General features: G+C 40.5%; 1 protein-coding gene across 6 annotated transcripts in view; it reads right to left on the reverse strand.

The window, feature by feature from the left end:
• Nucleotides 1-7,880: 7,880 nt before the first annotated feature.
• Nucleotides 7,881-24,655, reverse strand: part of ZC3H13 (zinc finger CCCH-type containing 13) — a 45,486-nt gene continuing 28,711 nt past the window's right edge. For 5 of the 6 annotated variants that reach the window (XM_069881238.1, XM_069881195.1, XM_069881205.1 and 2 more), the window contains 10 exons: nt 24,082-24,546; nt 23,015-23,197; nt 19,847-20,390; nt 18,650-18,753; nt 17,218-18,237; nt 15,688-16,197; nt 12,579-12,734; nt 11,490-11,690; nt 8,994-9,157; nt 7,881-8,372 (listed from right to left, as the gene is read on the reverse strand). In XM_069881238.1, coding sequence (XP_069737339.1) covers nt 8,202-8,372; nt 8,994-9,157; nt 11,490-11,690; nt 12,579-12,734; nt 15,688-16,197; nt 17,218-18,237; nt 18,650-18,753; nt 19,847-20,390; nt 23,015-23,197; nt 24,082-24,546 — 3,518 coding nt within the window. In that variant the 3' untranslated portion in view covers nt 7,881-8,201. The remainder of the gene's footprint in view (nt 8,373-8,993; nt 9,158-11,489; nt 11,691-12,578; nt 12,735-15,687; nt 16,198-17,217; nt 18,238-18,649; nt 18,754-19,846; nt 20,391-23,014; nt 23,198-24,081; nt 24,547-24,655) is intronic. The other variant, XM_069881214.1, reaches the window with a different exon arrangement.

Below are 24,655 nucleotides of genomic sequence, written 5' to 3' on the forward strand. Positions count from 1 at the left end.
TTAGGGGAAGTGAAGAGCAGAATAGTCACTGTTAAGTGTGCATTTAACAGCGCTTGTATTATTTGGGCAACTTGCTCTTTGATAAGCTGGCAAGAAAGCTTTTTGCACAAAGAAAAAAAAATTAAATTCAGATAGTGTAGGGAAAATGTCACAGTTAGTCATGTTATCAGTCACGTTATCTGTCAGTTTCTCTCTCTCTTACAGTGGTCCTAACCAGAAACCTCAAAGGAAAATTCAAGAGCTATCAAATAGTGTGTTCTAATTCCAACCAGAGCTAGACAAAGGCTGGCATAGCTTTTTCAGCAGGTCCTACTGTCTCCAACAGATGAACAGTTTAAGCCCACACATATGACATCCTGCAAGACGTGAACATGACCAGGGCAGTTCCTGAGCACAGGAACAGGATTCTCCAAGTCTGAACAACTGTGTAACTGAATCTGGCCCGTCGCAACCTGAATTGTCCCCATGCAAGCCCCCTGTGTGATCTGGCAGCTGGGTCAGGGCATCCTATCAGGGATGCCCAAAATCCTTCTGTATCATGTAAAAATTCATACAATATAGGCTGTTACGGACACAGACTGAGTTTATCTTCCAGGATCGACTCCATATGCTAGCAACATGATCAATCTTCTTGGAAATCTTGCTAAGTTTTAGCTTCTGCGATGTCCTATAGCACAAACCAAGCCTGATTAGGCCCTGTGAGGAAAACAAGAAGTTATGGTTTATTATTTAACTCTGACACCCTTTAATTTTATTGAATATAGCTCTATCAGAAGAAGTAGGAAAAAAGCATCTTCTGTCGTCCTTTTCCTGGACCATTGTTTCATACATTTTAATCCTATCTATTATAACTCCTTTCCTTTCTAAGGATATGGTCTCAAGAATTTGAGTAACTTTGATACAAGATTTCTTGTGCTTTCCCTGAGCTATCACCTGTTTTGCAGTAAGCTTTCTTGCACTTGGAGTTTACGCACAGAACAATTTCTACCTTTGCATACATCATTTTTTTCTGTGAATTCATCTGTTTTTGGCCTTATGTATGTCTCTGTACACTAGATTTAAGCTTTCCATGAACTTCTGGCACCGATACTGATAACTTATGGCACTATAAGGTATAGAAGTTGATTACATTTTCCGCTTCAGCAATGTGTCAGTTTAGACATCTTGAGCCTGATTGGCAGAAGGACTTGAAATGAGCTAAATGAATGGGCCATATGGCAGCAAATGCATCTCCTTGGGTATTTCTCCAGTTTTAACTGTGATTTGCAAATTTTCCCATCTTCTTTCTTGGTGAACTCCTCCCTGAATCACAAATGCACAGAGAGGTCACCCACTGGGAGCAGTTTGTCATGAGATGCAATCATCTAACCCTCTGTCTTACCTTCTCTTTCCCAGTTAATTTTTAATTCATGCCGTATTTTTATCCTTCACTTGCTACAGCTTAATTTTTTCTAGTAACCTCATGCAAGACATTTTAAAAGACCTGGGAAACCTCTTGCTAACACATTTTCTGTGAGCATGCAAGACACAGACATAGTCATGATGTCTCAGATAGAGGCAGCTGCAGGTTTCATGCTGATATAAAGCACATTTGCAACTCAGAGAGAGAATAAATTGTGCATGCACCTATTCAGGGCCTTAGGGGCTTTCCAATATCCAATCTTAAGGCACACATGGGCAGCTTAGTCTCACCTGTTCTTCTTCTGACCTTCAGATTTTTTCTTCTAATTTCTCACTTGCCCAGTTTTTCAGGAGGCAGCAGTCACACTCCATGCTTCTCTCTAGTTTCAAGACCCTCTCTGTGGGTAGGTTGAATTCAGCTTCCACAAACATAGAGGAGGAGACCATGAGAGACCAGGCGAAAATTTGCAAGTACCATAGAAAGCAGTAAAACCACTCCTCTCTCTGCTGGAAACATGTAGCTGGAGGCACATTGGGTCTACACTGCCTGTTTCCGCAGCTGTTTCACCAGTACACTGTACACTCTGTCAGCACACCTAGATCATTCTTTCTCCATCTTTCTGATGAGTGAGCTCCTGGCTTGTCGATGTGTGAAGTCTCACTCCCAGGCTGGCAACTAAAACTTATACTCATCGATTCTGTCCTATTTCATCTACTCCCTTCCTCAAGTACTTTCCGCACAGTGCTCCAACCACCCCTCATGTGTATAATATACCAAAACAGCACATTCAGTCATAAAGTAGATGGAAAAGAGCATTTTCCTTTACCATTAAAGCCACAAGCTTTCATAAAATCCCCATCCGCTACCTGTCACTTCAGTCATCCCTCTTGTTTAGGAACTGCATGTTTGCAACCAACAACCCATTCACATGTGAATATACACTTTAAATTCGACAGCCCATTGCTTTGTAACTCTGCAGTTTGCTCTAGCATGTCTTCTAACACTTAAAGATAATACCTTAACTTCATTACTAAGGAAAAACCAAACCTATGGTAGATGCATCCCTGGCAGTGAAAGCTAATACAGAGAAATTAAACTTCCTCAGAATGCACTTATCTTCCCTCTTTGATCTATTGATCCTTACTGATACAGTGGAGACAATGAAACTGACTGTTTATTATAAAAAAAGGGGGGTTTTCCAGTTAAAACCTTAAGCTATGTGGATTTTGAATGCTATTTTAGCATTTTTGATGGGATAAATTTCCGGATTCTTGAGATCAGTTTTAAGAAACCCCTTGCCTCTTGATACTTGGTCACATTGCTTTATTTCTGAGTTTAAGGTGCAGTTTAGAGCTTTTTTATTATTTTAATGGTATTTCCTGCACTCTCAAGCTCGTCTCCTGAAATTGCATCCAAAAAAAACCTTGGATGCCCACACTGCCCATAAAACCTCACGTGCTATACACTTCTGTGTATAGACTGAGCATTTGGTACCAGCTGTTAGCATTAAGGTGAAGACCCGTGGAATAGAAACAACTGTTTTGCACAAAGATTTTTGTAAAGCTGACTGGGACTATAACTGCAAAACAAAGAAGGTTCCTAAACTCTGTAAACTCATAGCAACTGTTCAAATTGAACACACACACCGTGTCTTGTCTCATACGGGCAGAGTAGCCTCAGCAGCCTGCTCTCTGCTGAAGGTCATCCCTACACGGAAAACAGAGAAAACAACTGCGCCAAGGCAATTCAAAAAACAGCTTTAATTTAGTAAAATTGTCTAAACTCTGTCTTTTGAAGTATACTGTGCAGACGGTGCATTGTCAAAATCTGTCTCACTCCACTAGCTGAAGCAGCAATAGCCTGGAAGTACTATTTGAGATAATGAACATGACAATATCCCAAGATGCAGGTCATAGCCCCATTTGTGTCTTGAAGCTCTGAAAATCTGCTCTGTCTGTGAATCCATTACGCCTGCAAGTGCTGGGTATGGCGTTTCACCTGGGTGAAAGCCTGTTGCAACCTACCAGCGCACACGGCAGCTTGTCCTTCTGTCTCTCTCCGTTCCAGACTGCCCCTCAGGGATGCTTAAAAACTAATTTATCATCCAGCTAGGCACAGCATGGGCTCAGCAGCAGAAAGGGCTGACATCTCTAGTTTGGTACAGGGATGGCTTCAAACTTGCTGCTGCAGCTTAAAAGGAGAAACTGAGTAGTGACAGAGGCTCCTCCACATTTCCAGACTTGGAGCTTGACGACACAAAGGCAAGAGGCACACGTTCAGCCCTCAAATTGTACTGCTGCCTGAAATGGTAGAGACTCCTGTACGTCACTGCTGGAGCCTTGCAAGATAGAGAACTGGACTAAGACTCTTCCATCGACCTTGAATACTGTGTTCAGTTCTGGGCCCCTCACCACAAGAAGGATGTTGAGGCTCTGGAGAGAGTCCAGAGAAGAGCAACAAAGCTGGTGAGGGGGTTGGAGAACAGGCCTTATGAGGAGCGTCTGAGAGAGCTGGGGTTGTTTAGCCTGGAGAAGAGGAGGCTGAGGGGAGACCTCATTGCTCTCTGTAACTACCTGAAAGGAGGTTGTGGAGAGGAGGATGCTGGCCTCTTCTCCCAAGTGACAGGGGACAGGACAAGAGGGAATGGCCTCAAGCTCCGCCAGGGAAGGTTTAGGCTGAACATTAGGAAGAAATTTTTCACAGAAAGGGTTATTGGTCACTAGCAGAGGCTGCCCAGGGAGGTGGTTGAGTCACCTTCCCTGGAGGTGTTTAAGGGATGGGTGGATGAGGTGCTGAGGGTCATGGTTTAGTGTTTGATAGGAATGGTTGGACTCGATGATCCGGTGGGTCTTTTCCAACCTAGTGATTATGCGATTCTGTGAAAGCAAGTTCTCCAGTATTTTTTTTGAAATTGGTTAGTGAGCAAATCTTTTCCTCAAGCTACTGTAAAATTACCTGAAGACAGCTTCTTAACTCACATTTCCTGTCACAGAGAATACCTGCAAACTAAACGCTATTTTATGTTAAAATAATGGAGACCAAAAATATTCATAGACAGGAACTTCGCACTAGCTGGGCTCAGCCTGTACAGTAACATCTGCCAGACGAAAGCGGAATTGCTTGAAAAATCTTAGTGCTTTCTACAGAACAGGTGTGTTCTCTGCCAATACCATCATGTACTTCTGCACACAATTCAGATCAAATCAAGGGTGAGGCAGAGGCAAATCCAGCACCTCTCTTGTGTGATTCCAACAAACAACATTACAGGTCAGCACTGGCTTTGACCTTCAGTGAGACACTAGCACTTTGAGATACTCTTAGTAGCCCTTCGAGCCTATTTTATTTCACTTTTTCTAGAGTAATGTGAAATATTCATCTGCAAATTAAGTGCATATATATACACTGACTGCTTTACAGAACAGTGTTTAAAGTAAGCACAGTGTAATTAAATGCTACACCATGAATCTATTTTGTGTACTGCAGTCTTAGACAAGGCTGTTTCTAGCTATCAAACATCTTTATGTCTTTTAGAGACAGTGATTAAAATAGGCTTTAACATAATTGGAAGCAATGATCTAATACTTGCAGCTTAAAGGCAGCATTATTGTAGCTATAAAATAGGTGAGAACACATTTAAAATGCTAAATAAAACAGGTTTGTTGACTCTTGCTCAGGTGTCTTTAAAACACAGGTGTTTTTTTTTAACAAGTGTATAGAAAATCACCAATTACTTTCAAAATAACAGCTACCAGGTGTCTTAAAAATGTTCAACAAGTGAAAAATGTAGGAGAAAAGATTTGCCTCAGTCACATAGTTTAGTAAGAATCAAACAAACACTAGAAGTTTCTCATGTCATTTATATTTGATACAAGTACATATGCACTAGGATGGACACTTACAAAAATATAAATAAACCTCCTCATATTTTCTTAATTCTTTAAATGTAGTATTAGAACATTTCACTGAAAGCGTATGTACTAGGCATTATAGAAAAGCATTACAGGAAGAAAGCTTTATAGCAGCATTTTAAAAAGTGAATTTAAACTGAGTTCCAATTAATCACTGTCAGTAATCACAAGAGATATGAGATAGGCCTATTGTTAAACTGCACAGTCAACATCCCACCTCAGAATGCTGGTTCCAAGTGGACAAAAAGGATAACAAACCAACTGTCAACAAAACTAGTGGTTCATAACTCACTTTGACCCTGAATGAGAACAACAAAACCGAGTCGCTTTGCAGCAACCCAGCATTAAGGTTAAACTATGGATTTCTTTCCCACCCTCTGTGAGCAAAATTCAAAGCAACAGCTCAGGTTTAAACCCAGGAAAAGTACAGAGGGGTACACAGAGACTTAGTCTGAAGTTTTAGAAGTCTCAGTTTCACACGGAGGCCTCCCCAGGTACCTAAACATACCTGAGTGGTATAATCCAAAGCTCATGGAATCATTTGGTTGGAAAAGATCTTTGAGATCGTTGAGTCCAACCGTACGTGTCCACTACTAAACCAAACCCCTAAGCACTTAATCTACCGGCCTTTTAAACGCCTCCATTGGCAGTAACTCAACCACTTCTCTGGGCAGTCTCTGCCAGTGCCTAATAACCCTTTCAGTGAAGAGTTGTTTCCTGATATCTAATCTCAAACTCCCCAGGTGCAATTTGAGGCCATTTCCTCTCGTCCTATTGCCCGTCACTTGGGTGAAGAGACCAACACCCACTTTACTACAACCTCCTTTCAGGCAGTTGTAGACAGTGATAAAGTCTACCCTCAGCCTCCTTTTCTCCAGGGTGAACAACCCCAGCTCCCTCAGCTATCTCTCCTATGGCTTGTTCTCCAGACCCTTCACCAACCTCACCATTTTTCTCTGGACACATTCCAGCACCATAATGTCCTTCTTGTAGTGAGGGGCCCAAAAAGTGAACACGGTGTTTGAGGTTCATCAATGCTGAGTACAGGGGCACAACCACTTCCCTATGTCCTGCTGGCCACACTGTTTCTGATACAAGCCAAGATGCCATTGGCCTCCTTCCCCTGGGCACACTGCTGGGCCCTATTCAGTTGGCTGTCAACCAACACCCCCAGGTCCTTCTTCTCCAGGGAACTTTCCAGCCCCTTTTTTCCAAGCCTCTAGTGTTGCAGGGGGTCGTTTTGTCCCAAGTGTGGGACTCCACAATTGGCCTTGTTGAACCTCACACCACTTGTCCCAGCACATCGATCCAGTCTGTCCCAATCCCTCCGCAGAGCCTCCCTACCCTTTAAATTGACACTTCCTCCCAGCTTAGTGCCATCCACACACTTACCAAGGCTGCACTGAATTCCCTCATCCAGATCATCAGTAAAGTAATGGAACAGAATTGGGTCCCAGCATTGAGCCCTGGGGACACCACTTGTGACCGCCTTCCAGCTGGATTTAACTCCATTTACTACCACTCTTTGGGCCAATCCAGCCAGTGTTTTACCCAGCACAGGGTACGCCTGTCCAAGCCAGGGCCAGTCAGTTTCTGAAGCAGAACGCTGTCAAAGGCTGTACTGAAGTCCAGGTACACTATATCCACAGTCTTTACCTCGTCCACTAAGTGGGTCACCTTGCCCTAGAAGGAGATCAGGTTAGTTTGGCAGGACCTGCCTTCCATAAACCCATGTTGACTGGGCCTGATCACGTGGTTGTCTTGCACGCGCTGCGTGATAGCACTCGAGATGACCTGCTCCATGACCTTCCCTGGCACTGAGGTTAGACTGACAGGCCTGTAGTTCCCTGTACCCTCCTCCCGTAACATTTGCCAGCCTCCAGTCAAGTGTAACTTCCCTAGGCAGCCAGAACTCCTGGTAGATGATGGAAAGGGGTTTGGTGAGAACCTCCACCTGCTCCCTTAATACCCTTGGGATCTCACTCAAAATCCCATTCCTCAAACTAAAACCAATTCTTACAAAATTGAGTCCAGGCTTGACAAGACTTATCAGGCCCCTGAGACCTGCAACACCTAGTAAAACATCATTCCTCACTGCCTTTATTGCTAACAACCAACACCTACTGAAACTCATCAGATGCAAAATACCCTTAGGCTGCTCCATGGGACTGATCTGCCCTGATAGAATGTAAAATATATGCACTAGTCCTCCTTTGTAAGCAGCAGTTATTTCCAAAGTGCTGTTACTCTCAACTATAGGCATCTAAAACTGGTCATAAATCTCCTGGAAGGTTTTTTACTTCTTTCCATTAACAAGAAGGGAACCCTTAAGTGACTACACTAGATTTTTGTGTCTAGAAATTATCAGAGAAAGCCTACAGTAAAGATGGAAAAGAGCCAGTTTTGTCCAACCCCAGGTGCACACCAGAGGCTGCTGTGATAAAGGGATCTGGAAAGTGGAGGCAGACAAGACACCCGGGAAACAAGCTATTTAAAGAAATTCCAGACATGTAATGAGGGAATAGGGCAGTGGTGGAACATCTCATTTATAATAAGGGAATAGACAGGGAGACAGTTTTCTTCAGTTTAATATCAGGTGGTGTTATAAACTGATAAACCAGACATCTTCACATTATTACACCTGATGCACCATAAAACGGGTTTATATTACAGTGTAAGATTCAACATTATAAAACTTGCAGAGAACTCCACACAGAAGTCTTTAATTTTTACCCCTTTTATTCGCATCCAAATCCAGTAATTCTTAGCTGTGTACAAACAGGATATTTTCTTCAGTCTTCTACATCTGCTTTCCAACCAACCAATTCTAAACACCAATGACAACATTGGTAGTGCGAAATCAACTAGAAAGTGCCACCACAGTCATTCGTTCAAGACACACAGACTTCTTGCTGGATAGTCGGCTGTGGAATTTTACTGTCCTCTGTCTTTTCCTGCCCAGGAACTTGGCACACAGTCTTTCGTTTGAACAACCGTAGACTCAACCGTAACAAGTCACTGTCCATTGCTGCAGAATTTGTATAAGTTTGTTTTGTTGCACCCTTTTGAAATTAAAAATTAAAAAAAATAAGTTAAAATAGTGGCTTCGAACACGCAAGCTGAGAAATTAACCTCAAGTACTCTCAATAATTAGAGGTTTAATCATACATACTCACTAGAAAAGACTTTGAGAATTAATGATTTTTCTATTAGCATAAACTGTCATAAAACCTACTGTGGTGCAAGAAATGGCAAAATTATTTTTTATTTTAATTTTGAAAAGAAAATTCTCTAGGTACTTTTAACCTGGAAGAACAGGATCTTATAATTCTAAAAAATACATGGAATCTCAAAAGCAAGAGATTTTTTCAACAACTGTCTTCCGAACTGTATCCTAACCAATTATTTTAATCATTTATTCTCTACATGTAGAAAGTGTATCTCCAGAATTTAAACCCCAAGGTAAGAAACCCTCCTCTAATCTCAATCTAAAATTAATCTCTCATCGAAAATAAAAGATAAATACTCCACAACCTATTTCAATAAAGTTTGTTCTCTGCTATTTAAAAGACTAGGTTTGCTCCAGAACAAATAAAAACAAAAACTATCTCCCTAGGGAAATATTTTGCACAGTGGAGTCTGTGTTTCCACATTTGACCAAGCACTGTAAACAAACCACTTGCCTTTTCATTCTTCATTAGCTGCTTACGAATCGCAGAATCCCTTCGAAAGCACAGTGCTTTACAGCAAGGACCCAGATTACTGAGAAGACCAGCTCTCTCTTCTTTACGGAGAAGTGCGGCCATGTTCAAAGCCCCCAGTTCATGTTCAAAAAGGTTTTCTGCATCTACGAAGAATTGACATTTGCAAAGATCAACACATACATAGTACTCTGGAACAGCAATATACAGTAATAAGAAATCTCATTACGTTTTACTATTTGCATTTCTGCCTTCGAAACAACACCAAGGGTTGGAAAAAATGGATATTGCAGTTCATAGAAAAACGCAAATTAATCCTTCACCATTTAAAGGGAAGGACAGCTACCCTTGTATGTAGCTTCAACACTGGAAAGCAATATTGAGACAGCAATCACCAAGAGGCCTAAAACTGAAGTAACAGCTCTGGGATGGAAGAAGGGATAAAATTTATTATCAGTGTGTGACAAAGCTGTTTACTACTAGCATTGATCAGAAAGTGGTTTAAATTTCACTTCTCTGCAAGGCACAGAGGCAAGAAAATAAGTTTAAAAAAAATAAATTCCCCAAAACAAGCTATCGTTTCCTTTCTTCTGCATTTTGGTGTATTACCAGATTCATCCACAAATAAGATCAGAGAATGGAATGCCAGACTCAGGAATAAAACCGGGAAAGAAGTTATACATCCATGAAGAAGTCCAAGTTCACTATATTCTTACTGTCACACACTGCATATCTAGCTCAAATTAATTCACTTTTCCAGACACTGTATTCGTGCCTTTGCCTAGAACACACATGTCGTGGCTTTGTAATCACTACACAAGGAACTTTTGCCTAGGAGATTACAGAGGAAATGCATACACTTGAAAGCCTACTGGCAGTTCCAAATGTAGCAACCTTGATGTGCAAGAGGCTGCATATACCAAAGGGAAATCAACAGAGGCACTACAATCCCCTTTCCTCTCCACAGCAAAGTTCTGTTGAATCCAAGTACGCTTAAGACAGATCAGATGCAGTGCTGGAGAGCCTCCTATCATCATCACTCCTCTGGACTTTGCTGATTTCTAGAGAAGAATGCAAGGACTGCAGAGGTTAATTTGGGTATCATTTTAAATAGCCAGGCAGAGTGAGTCTGCGCTGCAGTTCCTGTTGCAAGGAATCCCTGGTAAGAAGTCCTGAGGTAGACAGCAAAATTAAAGCTTACAAGGAGAGAGATAAGGTTCATAACTTTACAGTATCAGACAGTTTGCAAACTAAGAAAGACTCAATATTTTATCATTTACATTGGTTATGTGAATTCTTCAGCATAAGAGCTGAGATTTATTTTGTTAAACTAGAAGAAAGCTAATACTGCACAGAAAGCTGCAAATATTGCAGTGGGACACTTCTGGTACTTACTAATACAAGGTACATACCTCAAATTATACTATCTATGATGCTTTAAAAAGATCTGCATTTAATTTGACTTTAAAAAGAGCAGAAGTAGTAGCAAAAGCCCATGATTAAGTTATACAATTTCAATGACTTAAGCAAGCAAGCAGTAACACTCGCAGAGATTAACAGGGCTGGGAGAATTAAGTTGGGTTTTTTTTGATCCAGTGATCTGAGACTGTAATGTTAATAAGACAACTGCATGAAGAACACTGCTGCAAAGAATTAAAAAGTATTGTCTCAAATTAAGAAGTAGAATTTAAAGAGTACAAAAAAAATATCAGAAAATTCTGCTATTCCCTAAAACCAGAGCCTTCAGAGATACTATTATTTATAAACCGTAATCTTCTCACATTTGGATCCTGGAATAACTTGCACAGAGAACTTATAGAAAGCAAACATTTTATAGTCCTAAAAAATCAATTCCACCATGCAAGCAGTGCACGCTCTCACACAAAAGCCCTATGTACACTACAGAACTGTAGTAAACAGCATTGGCATGGTTAATTCCTATCCCATCTATCACATATGTCTTAAGCTATACACTTCATCCAAATGCCAGACCTGTGTATTATTTAATTTCTCACTTCTAGCAAAGACACAACACAAATTTCACCGAGCTCTTTCATTCTGACTCAAAATCCTATCTATGCACTCTGGAGAGGATCCTCAGAGGGAAAATAAAGGCATGCAGAGGACCTTGAAAGAAAATACATCTTATTTATTTCTTGCAATATCACTGCTAATTCATTGCAGAACATGTTTAGCTCCCCAGAAAACTCCTCACGAACTCCAAGTCAGGAAAACACAAATGGTCTCACAAAAAGAATATTCCACTAGGATGAAAAATTTTGTTTAGGCTGTCATTCAAGACCTCCTCACCAGTGCTGGAATTAAAGCACTAATTTGATTGGCATACAGCTGATTACAGTAATTCACACAATACTCATTATACACTTCCTCTGGTCTTGAAACCTGAAACAATAAAGTAATGCACATTTCATAATCATTAAGTACAAAAGACAGTTTAATCTCTGCAGAAACAATTACCTTTAGGTTTTTCTAATGCTCTCTGGCAAGTCTCTCTAATTTTGGTGAAGAGTTCTGGTCCTGCCAATCGCTTTGAAATGCCAACTCTCAACATAACAGCACCTGGGGTGAATTTCAAGAGTGCAGCTCCAGGCTCCCGTGGTTCTTTTGGCTGCTTTGGCATAAGACTGGACCAATCTACATCTATAACATCCACAGGATCTGAGAAAACAGACAGAGAATGAGTTAGTACATCATCATCCCTTACCACAGCTGAATATTTTTATGTGTTTTGTATGTCTCCTAAAAGCAGGATAATTTGATGAACATTGTTTTGCAGTTCTCAAAGCCAGACCCCTGGACACTTCAGGTAAGAATGGCCAAACTCATTTAGATTGGTAGAAAATCTGAGCATACAAATATAAAGCTTCTTAGATTGAAGAAAAGCAGCGCTAATATTCTGCTTCATTATTATTGTAATCCCTTTGTGGAAGGCTGCTTGGACCCTGTTTAGGCCGTAGATTTGCCCACATCACTTACACATTCACAAAAGTCACAGTGCAACTAAATGTGCTATGACAGATCCAAATAAAAATGCTTAAAAAGTTAGTACATAGTTGTCTTTTTCAAGGGAGAGAGATGCTATTTATGGGATACCCATACAAGTGCGTGTGGCTGGTGTGTTTAGCATAGAAAACACTAACACTGATCATCTAGCCCAGATGACCCAACTGAACTTACAAGTAGATGACGTGCTTCCCAGTGCACTTGGGAAATATTCAAACACATAAAATCTGTTCATAAATATATCAATTCCAAATAATGAACAAAGCCAAATGGGATAAGTGAAACCATGTTCATAAAAACAACAGTCTTACCCTTCCAGCTATATAAAACAAGATAGATATTACTTCACAATACAGCTCCCAGTACTCTTTCCTTCACGTTTGTATTTCTCAGTCTTACCTAACTAGTAAGAACAAATGAGAAATACTGAAGAGCACCCAAAAAGGGTTCCTAATTGAGAAACACTGTCAACATCACAATAGCATTATATGCAAACTGATCTAACCTTTGCATTCAAATAATCATAAAGTGGTTTTACTATACTTTTACCAGGCATCTTCTCATCCTCCTGTTGATCCTCCCGCTTTTCAGCATCTCCTGCCAGAATTTCATCAAGTTCATCATCACTGATCGGCTCATATTCTCCAGCACCAGATCCCAGTGACTGTACGTCATCTATCTTTCCTTCATCTTCTCCTCCTACAGAGACAAATACATACTGTAGCTCTAAAGTCATCATTCTTGTTTTCTAAACAGGTTTTAAGCAGCCTGAAAACAGCGGTTCACCAAACTAAACTGTTAGTTTTTGGGGACAAGTATATTCAACATGAAAACAGGTATTAACTCATGGAAACAGAGAAGTTATTTCTTCTGTACACGAAGTGGTAGTTTGAATTTTACATATCTCAGTTATTTTTTGGGGGGCAGTATTGGTTAAAAATGCACATACAAGCACCATACTCAAAAGAAACATATGCTGATTATCTGATAACTGATATGTAGTTAGTAGTACAAATCTAAGTTAGTGCCACAAAGTCTTTCAGATGTTTTTGTACATGAATCTAAACTCAGGACTCAGTCCAAGGGCTCTGCAAGAGAAAGAAGTAACAAAACCCCCAAATACAAGAAGGAGCAAAATATCCTGAATGAAGTAATTATTTACAGAATTTTAGACTCTTTGAGGAAGTCACAAGTAGAGCCATGCCAAATTTCTGTAGTTGTTGATACACCCCTATTCATCTATGAACTATACGAAAAGTAATGGAAGACAATAAAGTATGCTAAACCTTAGCAAATCATAAACATGCTATATGTATGGTGTGCTTTAATAAAATGGAACACAATCTAATAGTTTACAAAAGGCCCTTTTTCTAAAACAAATAATCCTAAGTATACCGTAATTTCCTACAAATTGTTAATTTCAGAAAATTCAGAATAAAACCTTTGAAAAAATACACAAAATAATAAACATTAGAACAACTATAAGTCTGCTGAAAGGCTATGCCTAAGAACACATTTAATATCAGGTACTGGAAGGTCACTATAAGATCTCTTCGGAGCTTTCTCTTCTCCAGGCTGAACAACCACAATTCTCTCAGACTGTCCTTGTATGGGAGGTGCTCCAGCCCTCTGATTATCATTGCAGCCCTCCTCTGGACCTGTTCCAACAGTTCCATATCCTTCTTATGTTGAGAATTCCAGAACTGGACACAATATTCCAGGTGAGGTCTCATAAGAGCGGAACAGAAGGGCAGAATCACCTCCCTCGACTTGCTGGCCACACTTCTTTCGATGCATCCCAGGACACGGTTGGCCTTCTGGGCTGCAAGGGCACACTGCTGGCTCATGTCGAGCTTCTCATCAATCAGCACCCCCAAGTCCTTCTCTGCAGGGCAGCTCTCAATCACATCATCCTCCATCATGTTCTGAAATCGGGGATCACCCCAACCCAAGTGTAGGACATTGCACTTGGCCTCGCTGAACTTCATGAGGCCCATTTCTCCAGCTTGTCCAGGTCCCTTTGGATGACATCCCATCCTTCCGGTGTGGCAACTACACTGCTCAGCTTGGTGTCATCTGCAAAGTTGCTGAGGGTGTACTCAGTCTCACTCTCTATATCATTGATGAAGATATTAAACAGCACCAGTCCCAGCATTGACCCCTGAGGGACACCACTTGTCACAGATCTCCATCTGGACTTCCAGCCATTGACCACTACTCTCTGAATACAACCATCCAACCAATTTCTTACCCACCATACTGTACACCCATCAAATCCGTATCTCTCCAATCTAGAGAGAAGGATGTTGGGGGGGAATCGTGTCAAAAGCTTTACAGAAGTCCAGACAGATCACATCCGTTGCTTTTCCCGTGTCCACTGATGTGGTCATCCCATTACAGAAAGGCACTAAGGTGGTCAGACAGGACTTTCATCTTGTAAAGCCATGCTGGCTACCATTAGTCACCTCCCCATCCTCCGCGTGCTTTAGCAGAGCTTCTAGGAAGATCTGTTCCATGATCTTCCCAGGCACAGGTGAGGCTGACAGGCCAGTAGTTCCCCGGGTCGTCTTTTCTACCCTTTTTAAAAATGGGCACAACGTTATCCTTCTTCCAGTCACCAGGGGCTTCTCCTGATTGCCATGACTTCTCAAACATCATAGAGAGTGGCTTGGCAAATTAACAGTGAACATTTACAGATAATTCTTATTAAGCATACAAATATGTTGAGACAATGTCCTGCTGTTATCTTGTGTAAAACTATAAAAGCTTAATCAATTTGTTTCTCCTTCTGGAGATTATGGACTTTGGGTCTTAACACTGCAAATATCCAAGAATTCCAAATCCTACAATGCCTTTTTTCCCCCTCTCAACAGATTTTAAAGAGAATTCTCACTATTACCAAAAAAAGTCAACTTTTTGAATGTAACTGTAGCATACACTAGTTATTCTGGATTTAGACTCTCGCTTCCTTTACGTTGTTGACGTAGGTTAAAAATACTTCCCAATCCATGCAAAGCTCAAGCTGTTTAATCCACTTCTAAAGAGTGATTCTTTGCGTTTGTCATAGTTTTCCCAATATTTACTTTATTTATTAATCCTAAGCATGGTTTTCCCAGTACTATTTAATAAGATTGCCTCAAGAAAGCCGTTTTTGGACTTTTTTGCCAAGCCACAGATATGTTTCACCTACTAATCAATCATTTCTATGATAACTGGGCTTTGGAGAAAAAAAACTCCCAAAGAACAGTTCCAATTCAACACTCTCTTTTTTCACTCATCTGTCACTTCCAACTAAGAAATAGATCTTACAGCGACACAATGAGGCAATCAAATGTCGGAGTTATTCTTTAGGAAACTGCCTACTGAGAAATGTTCCACCTTGATTAAAGTATGCCTAAGATCATTTATGCTTCTTTGCTTCAACACTTCTTTAAAAATTAACAAATAACACCAACACACTTAATGCCAAGGAAGATGCTCATCAGATTTTGCCTTACTGCCTTTGTCTTATTACTATCTGCTGCTTCCAGAGAAGCTGGAGTTAATAAGCCTTTCAGTAGAAGATTATTTTAATATAGCTTAGTCCAGCACTATGCTAAAATGGAAAGAATAAAATACTTCTCAGTCGAGGTTCTTTCCCAGAATATCTTACCTTCTAAACTGTCTACCTTTTCGGCCTCATTTCCATCTTCAAAACCTTGTAAAGGTCCTAAATCTTTGTCAGTTCTTTCCTTCTCTGAAGCCGCTGAATCCCGACCAACACCATCAAATTCCTTTTCATGATCTCTGTCCAGTTTCGTTTCACTGTGTTTTGCTGATTCTTTTTGGGAGGAGATGTCAAGTGTTCTTTCTCTCTCCCTTTCAGCAGTATCAGGTAGTTGTCTGTCTCTCTCTCTGTCCAGTTCCCGCCTTTTCTCCCTCTCCCTCTCTCGTTCTCTGAGTCTCTCTCGTTCCCTGCTCCTCGGCCAGTCTTTGTCAACATCTCGGTCCCAGTCTCTCTGCCTTCCCTCTCTCCTCTCTCTCTCTCGTTCTCGATCATGTTCATGTCGATCTCGCTCCTGAAGCCTTTCCCTGCTATCAAAGGATCCAGATCTGGAATGGACCTGACGATCTGATTCAGGAGAACTTCTTCTTGAACTGTGGCTTCTTGAATCTTGTCGATCTGAATAAAACATTTTAAATACATATGTGAGTTCAGCACATTAATGTAACACCATTTTACTAGGCCAAAGCACTCTAAAGATTCAGGTATGAAAATGTACTTGTCAAAGCATTGACATCAAATTAATAACACCTTCAGATCGCCATCCACTCCCAAAAAAGACTTTTAGTGGATACTTTCTACTGTAACAGAAGCCAAACTGAAGGTACATAACTTCAACTCAGAAATTCAGGCAAGGGTTGGGAAGGAAAGGATCATCTCAAATTTAAAAATTTTCAAAACATGTCTTCTAAAGCTAAGAATCCCTTGGCTAGCAAATGATAAATTCAGAAAAATAATTTCAGGCATGTTGCCATGAAGAGAACTGAGAGCCAAAGTGCTTTAGGATGAAGATATTTTTCTACCGATGCTGTTTAAATTTTATTTTTTTCTAAATTTTAGCCTTTTTTTTTTCCCCATGAGAATGATACAAATAAAAGAAGTCATTATTATTTTCATTTGCAACAAAGATGATTTCCCTATGCATGACAGATTTACCCTGGTGAAACTAGCTCCCAAGATAATGAAACACTCTCCCAGAGAGAACGGCCATTTTCATTTTGCATGGATTTCAGAATTTCCATATCAAAATGAATGTTAATAATGAATTCAAGAACATTACTTAGATGATAAAACAACCTCAAAGTTCAGCTAGCACAAGCATTTTCTCTTTCTACAATGTTTTTTGTCCTACAAATTACTTTATTCCCCAAGCAGCATGAACTGAATCTGACTAAACGTTTTGGTGTAAACAAAGTGGTAATCCTGCCCAGTGAGGATCAGATTTTGAAATATGGTAGTACTTGTAAAAGTCTTAATTCACTGTAGTTTCACAGTGACTGGCAGAGAGCACCTCCCTTTCCCTTCGAAATAATTACAAATGGAAAGAGAATACAGGCAAACAAGAATGACTGGGGATTTCTGCCTTCGAACTTTTATACAGAATGACAAGTCACTCTCACTAAAATGTATCTTTATTACCTGAAGATGTGCTGCGACTGGGTTCCCCTCGTTTCAACTGATCAATTCTGGACTTCCGTTCCCCAGTGATTTCTAAGCTTTTCTTCTCTCTGTCCCTGTCCCTATCTCTGTCTCTAGAGCTACCATGCAGGATCCTCTTCCGGCCAGTCTGGTCATCTCCACTGCGATGAGCTGACTCATTGGAAGGAGACCTAAGCCTGCTTGAGGCATGGCTCCGATTGCTTCCAAGGCTGCTGCTGCGCTTCTGATCCACAGGTTTACGGTGTGGTCCATCATCAATAGTAACATGAGGGGCTTCCACCTTTTCTCCCCTCAACCTGTGACTTTTTCTATGGGAGTCCTCAGTGTTTCTTTCTGGAACAACAATGTCACCCCGTTCAGGGACATCTTCATCCGACCAGTCACTAAATGTTGTATCTTCCCTTTTTTGGGGGACTTCTGCCACAGCTTTCTCAGGTGGTGCTTCAACTAATTCTTCTTTTGTTACAGGGGGGGTTCTTGGGCCTTTCTTCTTTTTATGATGTGGAATAATTTCTTCATCAGAAACTTCAGAATCGCCCTTGGACCTCTTCCGTTTTTTCTCTATGTTTTTCTTTTTTTGACCTTTCTTGGGAGAAAAGACCTGGCTTTCCTCAGCTGTTGATTCATTAGCGTACCTTTCCACCCCACTGTCGTCATCTTTCTTCTTCTTTGTGGCCTTTTTCTGTACTTTAGACTTCTTCTTGCTGTCATCATGCATTCTATCAGAAGTATCTCTTTCTTCAGAGGGGTGGTGTCCAAGATTTTCCTGAACCCTGGACCGGGAGCTTTCAGAGGCATCTGGTTGCTCTCTTTGTTTATCTGCTGAAGAAACCCTCTCTTTAAACTCTGGTTCTTCATAACGCCTGGAACTTTCCTTTCTGTCTGATTTTCGCTCATCTTCTTTCCAGCGACTCTGTCGCTCCTCTGTAACATGAGAGGGGCTCAGTGACCGGGATTCCTGCGGCCGCACAACCTGGCTCAAAAGTCTGTGCTTTTCATCTACAAAATGAGAAAAAGGATGTATTTGTATTGTTTAGGAAGGAGAACAGGTGAACATTTGGTATCTTGTGCACGCCAAAAAAAGGTTAATTAAAACATAATTCGTTATTTCAGTTAAATGTCTTCAATTTCTCTACTGCTGCAGCAGCAACAGACTATTTACATTCTGGTAAACAGGCATCTTAAACAACAGATGCAGAAGCCACTATCACCTAGCAGATATATCGCATAGTGGCAAAATGAAGATATAAAACAAACATATAGATTAAGAAAAATGTTGTTCATAAAAGTAAGGGGAGGAAGACACTTACAAAAGTTTCCCTAATGTTTTTTATATTTAAGATTGCATGTTATTTGCCATAGGCAGAGGGCAAGCTAGATCCAGCTGCAGAGACAGCCCACTCCTACTCACTTTTATCGTCTCCACTGTTGTAAGCATCACTATCTGGAGAGTGCTCTCGGCGACGTTTGGGTGACTGACGAGGACTTGGACTGCTCTCATTTCTGTGACGCTTCCTGCACAACAAACATGTACAGTCAAAATTCTTCAGGATTCTTTAAAGAAAACATTCATTAATTGAATTTATCATCAATGTGATCCCTGAAATCTAAACATCTCATACAAGCGACAACACATAAGGATGCCCAAAAGTTTTTCATAGTTTTCCAAATTATTCACAAATTCAAGTACAATTGGTTTTCTGATCATACTATAAGATACTTTAAACTAGAACTCAAACACTTAAGACAACCATCTTTTTAGCAAAAAGTTATGAAAAACTATTAAGATCAATTTTTCCCTGTGGCAATGATCCTTTCGGTGAGTTGACCCCAACTAGCACCTTAGCCTGCATCTAGATGCCTGCTCATTTCTCCTCCAGTGGGATGGTGGAGAGCCTATACTGGATGATTTATAGGAATCTGCAATTCCCTCACAAAAAAGCTACTAATTACTTCCAAGCAAAGCCACCATTCAAGGCAACACTGTTTTGCTTAGTACTGACGGAACAACGAGAAATTTATTGTACTAAAAGAAAAAAAAAAGAAATGAATTGGTGCTACACACTTAAACAAGGAAGCACCACATATTATTTATTTGGTATATTGTTCATTCCTTTACCAGAAGCTTTCTTGTATTGAAAATTTAGTAGTGAGAAGGGTAAAGTATGTTCCACAGAAGGTTAATGAACAAAGACGTGACTTAAAGACTCAGTCAGCTGCTGTCTGACTTTCCAGGCTTAAAATGGTACCACAGTGTAGTATTATGTTTCCAAAAATACCCGCATTATTAAAGACAAGGCCATACAAGTATATTTAGAAGGGAAAATGACATGGCCCAACAGAATTGTTAGTTTCCAAGTAGTTCCCCCATTCTGCATTAACAAAGCATCAGATCAACTTCAGCAGCATAGTACCAATTTTGAGGTCACCACTCTGTGCCACATAGATGCAGGGGAGGCAAAGCTCCAGACCATACTTCTGCATGAAGAGGCTATCTTCTTTCTTATGAGACTCCCCTGCTTACTAACTTGCTGAAATCACAGTAAAATAACGCTTTCTTTTTGATTGTTTGGTTTCTTTGACTGAAGTAATATTCAGGTCCACTCACTTGGATTTTCTTTCCTCATGGACATCTCTTGAACTTCTTTCTTCTCTGATATCTTCTCTCTTGTCCCTGCGGTCTTCTCTTCCTTTTTCTTTGTCATCCCAGTCTCTCTGGCGGTCTCTTTCTTTATCCCTGTCCCGACCTCTCTCCCTTTCTCGCTCCCGCTCTCGATCTCTTTCACGCTCTCGCTCCCTTTCTCGTTCCTCCCGCTCTCGCTCTCGTTCCTTCTCCCTCTCCCTTTCTCGTTCCCTTTCCCTGTCATGGTCCCTGTCACGGTCACGCTCGCGGTCCCTGTCTTTGTCTCGCTCTCTCTCTCTCTCCCTTTCCCGAGCACGATCTCGTTCCAACTCTCTTTCCTTCTCCCTTTCTCTTTCCCGGTCTCTCTCTCTTTCCCTCTCCCGGTCTCTCTCCCTTTCTCGCTCTCTCTCCCGGGCCCTTTCATCTCTCCTGTCATCAGACCGATCTACCCTTCGCTCCTCTCTTCTTTCATCCCGATCGAGGTCATCACTTCGCCCTTGATGTCGTACCGGGGAGCTTCCTCTCTGATCTGTAAAGACAGACAAGCTTGGTTATCAAGTGCTAATGAGACATACATTGCTTCCACTACACTAATAAAAACCAAAGAGCTTTTCTTTTGACAATCTAGATATTGGTTTGCATTAAATGAAAAGCAACTCACTGCAGAAAAATGAAATCCTCTTTGGGAAGGGGAATAAAAGACAAAATGGGGTACAAGTTTTGAAATATTTTTTCAATACTTAAGGAGCAGGCCTTCCTTATTGTAGCCAAAAGTTAATACAGAAGTTTACTTTTCTACCAGATTTTTCTGAATGGCTTTAAAAAATACGCATCACAGCCAAGCTATTACTATTGCTTTACTCTGTGATAGAAAATCTGGTCTAAGACAGAATCATGGAATGGTTTGTGTTGGAATGAACCTTAAAGATCATCCAATTCCAAACCCCTGCTATGGGCAGGGACACCTCCCACTAGATCAGGTTGCTCAACACCTCATCCAGCCTGGCCTTCAGCACTTCCAGGGATGAGGAATCCACAATCTCCCTGGACAACCTGTTCCAGTTCCTCATCGCCCTTCTTGTGAAGAATTTCCTTCTTATGTCTAGCCTAAACCTGCCGTTCTCCAGTTTATGGTCATTGCCCCTAGTCCTATCACTACATGCCTTTGTAAAAAGTTCCTCTCCGGCTTTCTTGTAGCTCCTTCAGATATTGGAAGGTTGCTATAAGATCTCCTCGGAGCCTTCTCTTCTCCAGGCTCAACAAGTCAAACTCTCTCAGCCTGTCCTTGTATGGGAGGTCCTCCATTCCTTGGATCACTTTTGTAGCCATCCTCTAGACGCGTTCCAACAGTTCCATATCCTTCTTACACTGAGAATTCCAGAACCAGACAATACCCTAGGTTGGGTCTCACAGGGGCAGAATAGAGGTGCAGAATCACCTCCCTTGACCTGCTGGCTACACTTCTTTTGATACAACCCAGGATACTGTTGGCCTTCTGAACTATGAATGCACACTGCCAGCTCATGTCGAGCTTCTTCTCAATCAGCATCCCCAAGTTCTTCTCTGCAGGGCTGCTCTCAATCACATCACCCCCCATCCTGTACTGAAACCATAAAAACCTCTGAACGACACACATATGAAGTGAAATGCTATGAAAATTTTACTTCCCAAACTTCTCTTGAGAATCATGGGCTTTACAAGAAATCACTGAACTAGTAGAAGTTACTGCAAAATAAGAAATACTGGCCTGTCTCATCACAAAATCATCCTTGCATAGAAATACACAGCCAAACCCACAAGAAAAGGAGACAAGTCTGATATATGGGAAGCAGAACTGCTAGGAGTTTTCAGATGTACCCACTGCAGTCTTACAGTTTCAGAAACTGAGCTTTTCATTGTTCAGACAGCAGATTAGAGTCAGGGAGAAAACTAAATTTACAAAGAAAATGGCTGATCCATAAGGACAGTGAAACCTGATTTATCTAACGGTATTTACCTTCCACAGACTTAACTTTGTTTTTTCATTATATTTCAGATATAGTTTTAGTATTTCTATAAATTTTGACCACTTCCTAACAATGCTGATGTTAGTACTATTTGTACCACAACAGATCAATAAAACTATTTTTCCAAAAATATATTAAAAGCACTAATCAAAAGAGCAAAAAATAGCACGAACAAAAGTTGGTATTTTTTGGTCTATTCCTCTGAGGCTGAGCATACACTTTTATGTAAATTTAGACTATGTCCACCAGGGTTGAACAGGAAGAATTTGAAGAGGACTAAAATCAATAAAATGTGCATATCCATCAGTTTAATCAATTTTCATCTCTGAGTGCATTAACAATGACTTAATGCTCCCGTTACCAGCTAAAATTGAAAGCAAATCTGAGTGACATTTTCTGCCATGGATGTAACACTTCTTAAAAAAGTTCCATCATTAGTCCTGTGAGCAGCTTCTGTATTCTTTTAATGGTGCCTATAACACTGTAATATGATTTAATGTGCATACGAAGTATTAGATTTTATACAGAAGTTCTGTAACTCCTGTTTGTTATGTCAGTGTTGGCAACAAAATGTCCACATGAAAGTCTTAAAGGAATCAAGGTACTGGAAGTGTATTTGACAGTTAAATGTGGAGAGTCAGCAGTTCTTATGTGACTTCATTTCTTGAAGCCCTGTTCCAGTGACTGTTTGGAACGCTTACATATTTGACTTAGCTGAATAAAGGCAGCCCAAGCTTGCAAGCTTGCATTTAAAAATCATACTAGAAAGACGCCTTGCATATCACAGAACTAAGTACCAACCAAGACGTATCTTGATTTTTTTCTGAATGACAAATGTTAAGATTGTGGTCTAATTATGGAAACAATGTCTTCAATTGTAACTCTAAAAAGAATTTACTACTATGGAACTGATTTAAATTTTTAAGGAAAAAAACCCCAAACGTATCTTATTTCCATTCATGTTCTTTATATTTTCCCACAAAGGGAAACCCAACCCATTCAAAGCAACTTCCCTTCTAGAAGTGTGTTTTGTTGTAATGACATGTTTCTATTTCCAAGGCTTTTTTTTCTGTTGTCCTTTTTTTTAATTTTAAATCTTAATAAATTAAGAACATGTGTGTGTGTGTAAAAATATACATTAAAATACCTCTGTCTCTGTTGTCACGCCTGTCCCGTTCACCATGTCTTCTTTCAAATGAAGAATCCCTTGCTTGTTCTCGACTATCATAGCGATCTCGATCAGGGTAGCTACTCCTTGATTCCCAGCTGTCATGGTAGTTTCCACTGCTGCTGTGGCCATCCACCTGGGATCCTCTAGTCCCCCGACTTCCTGATAGAGATGTACCAATACAAGAGACAAGTTTCCATATGTAAGGAAACCCATTGGTATTTTATACCAACTAAAGCAGTAACTTTCAATAAACTTCAATTAACTGTTCATGGACATAGAAATTGTAACCTCAAACTCTACATAACCAACAACACAAATTTCAAGTGTTAACTGTAAAGCTATTATTTTCCAGCTGTAAACTCAAGACTTTCTAAATCACCATTCCTTGGTCACAGCATGAGTTCTCCTGACTAGAAATTTCAAGTCCAAGTTCACATTCGTTTTCAATAGAGAGTGCAGCAGGAACAATCAGAGAAAATAATTTTTCCTGTAAAAATTGTATAGCATTTCCCTAATTAAAACATCACAATAAGCCTGAGAAAGCCAAAATATATTTACTACATCTGATTAAAAGGTAATAAGTGCAGCTGTTCTACAAAGTGGACCAGACTTCCAAAAATACTGCCAAAGGTTAAAATGCAGTTGCATTTGAGAAAACACAAAAACCCGCTGTCCAATACTCTGAGACACACTGCCCCCTATTAATCCTCCACTACACATCAGCCTGTTACTTGTGTTTGCAGCCCACAGGAAAAGCTAGGGTTGCAGAAACATTAAAGAGTGGTATAAGGATTAAGCTTCGTTTTAAAATGGGATGGCAGAATACCGATATTATGCCACTTCTATGAAATGAGAACACACAACTGGTATAAATTTAAGCAACTGTTCTAACTTAACAATGACAGTATTGAAGGTAGCTTTAGAAGCATGAACTGTTTGGAAGCACTTCTATGTCAAATATCAAACACCAAACAATACAGTATGGATGTCAATATTCCATCTCCAAGGATAAGGACACATTAATTTTTTAAATCACACAATACCCTTGTCAGACAATTCTGGACCTCTGCCTCGACTTCTGCCAGTTCTATCACTTCTGCTCTCATTTCTTGAGTCACTTCTGGAGTCATTCCTTGCTTCAGCTCGAGAGCTCTCCTCTCTGCCATGGGATCTTCCATAGCTGCGTGAGTCTTCCTGATACTGATCATCCTTTTTATGGGCATCACGACTCTCTCTGTCTCTGTAGTCATGGGAATCCCGTGTGGAACGTGAGTCTCTCTGATCACGACTGTCTTTGGTATCTCTGCTATAATCCCTCGTATCTCTGGAGTCCCGAGTGTCTCTGGATTCCCTTGGCTCCCTCCGATCTCTGTTGTCTCTTGTCTCCCTCCGATCTCTTCCATCACGAGACTCTCTATCATCTCTATGATCCCTGGAGGAACTCTGCTCCTGGTCATAATCACGATCATCTCTTGCTTCTCTTTCTTTTTCCCTTTTCCCTCTAGTTTCTGTAAAATGTTTAAAAGAATGTTATATGCCTAGCCTAATCAGAACAAGCAAAAAATTAGCATACAAATAACACTAAAATACTGCAGTCAAAATATACTTCTGATATAC

Source organism: Phaenicophaeus curvirostris, chromosome 1 (assembly GCF_032191515.1).
Source record: "Phaenicophaeus curvirostris isolate KB17595 chromosome 1, BPBGC_Pcur_1.0, whole genome shotgun sequence".
Classification (NCBI taxonomy): Eukaryota; Metazoa; Chordata; class Aves; order Cuculiformes; family Cuculidae; genus Phaenicophaeus; species Phaenicophaeus curvirostris.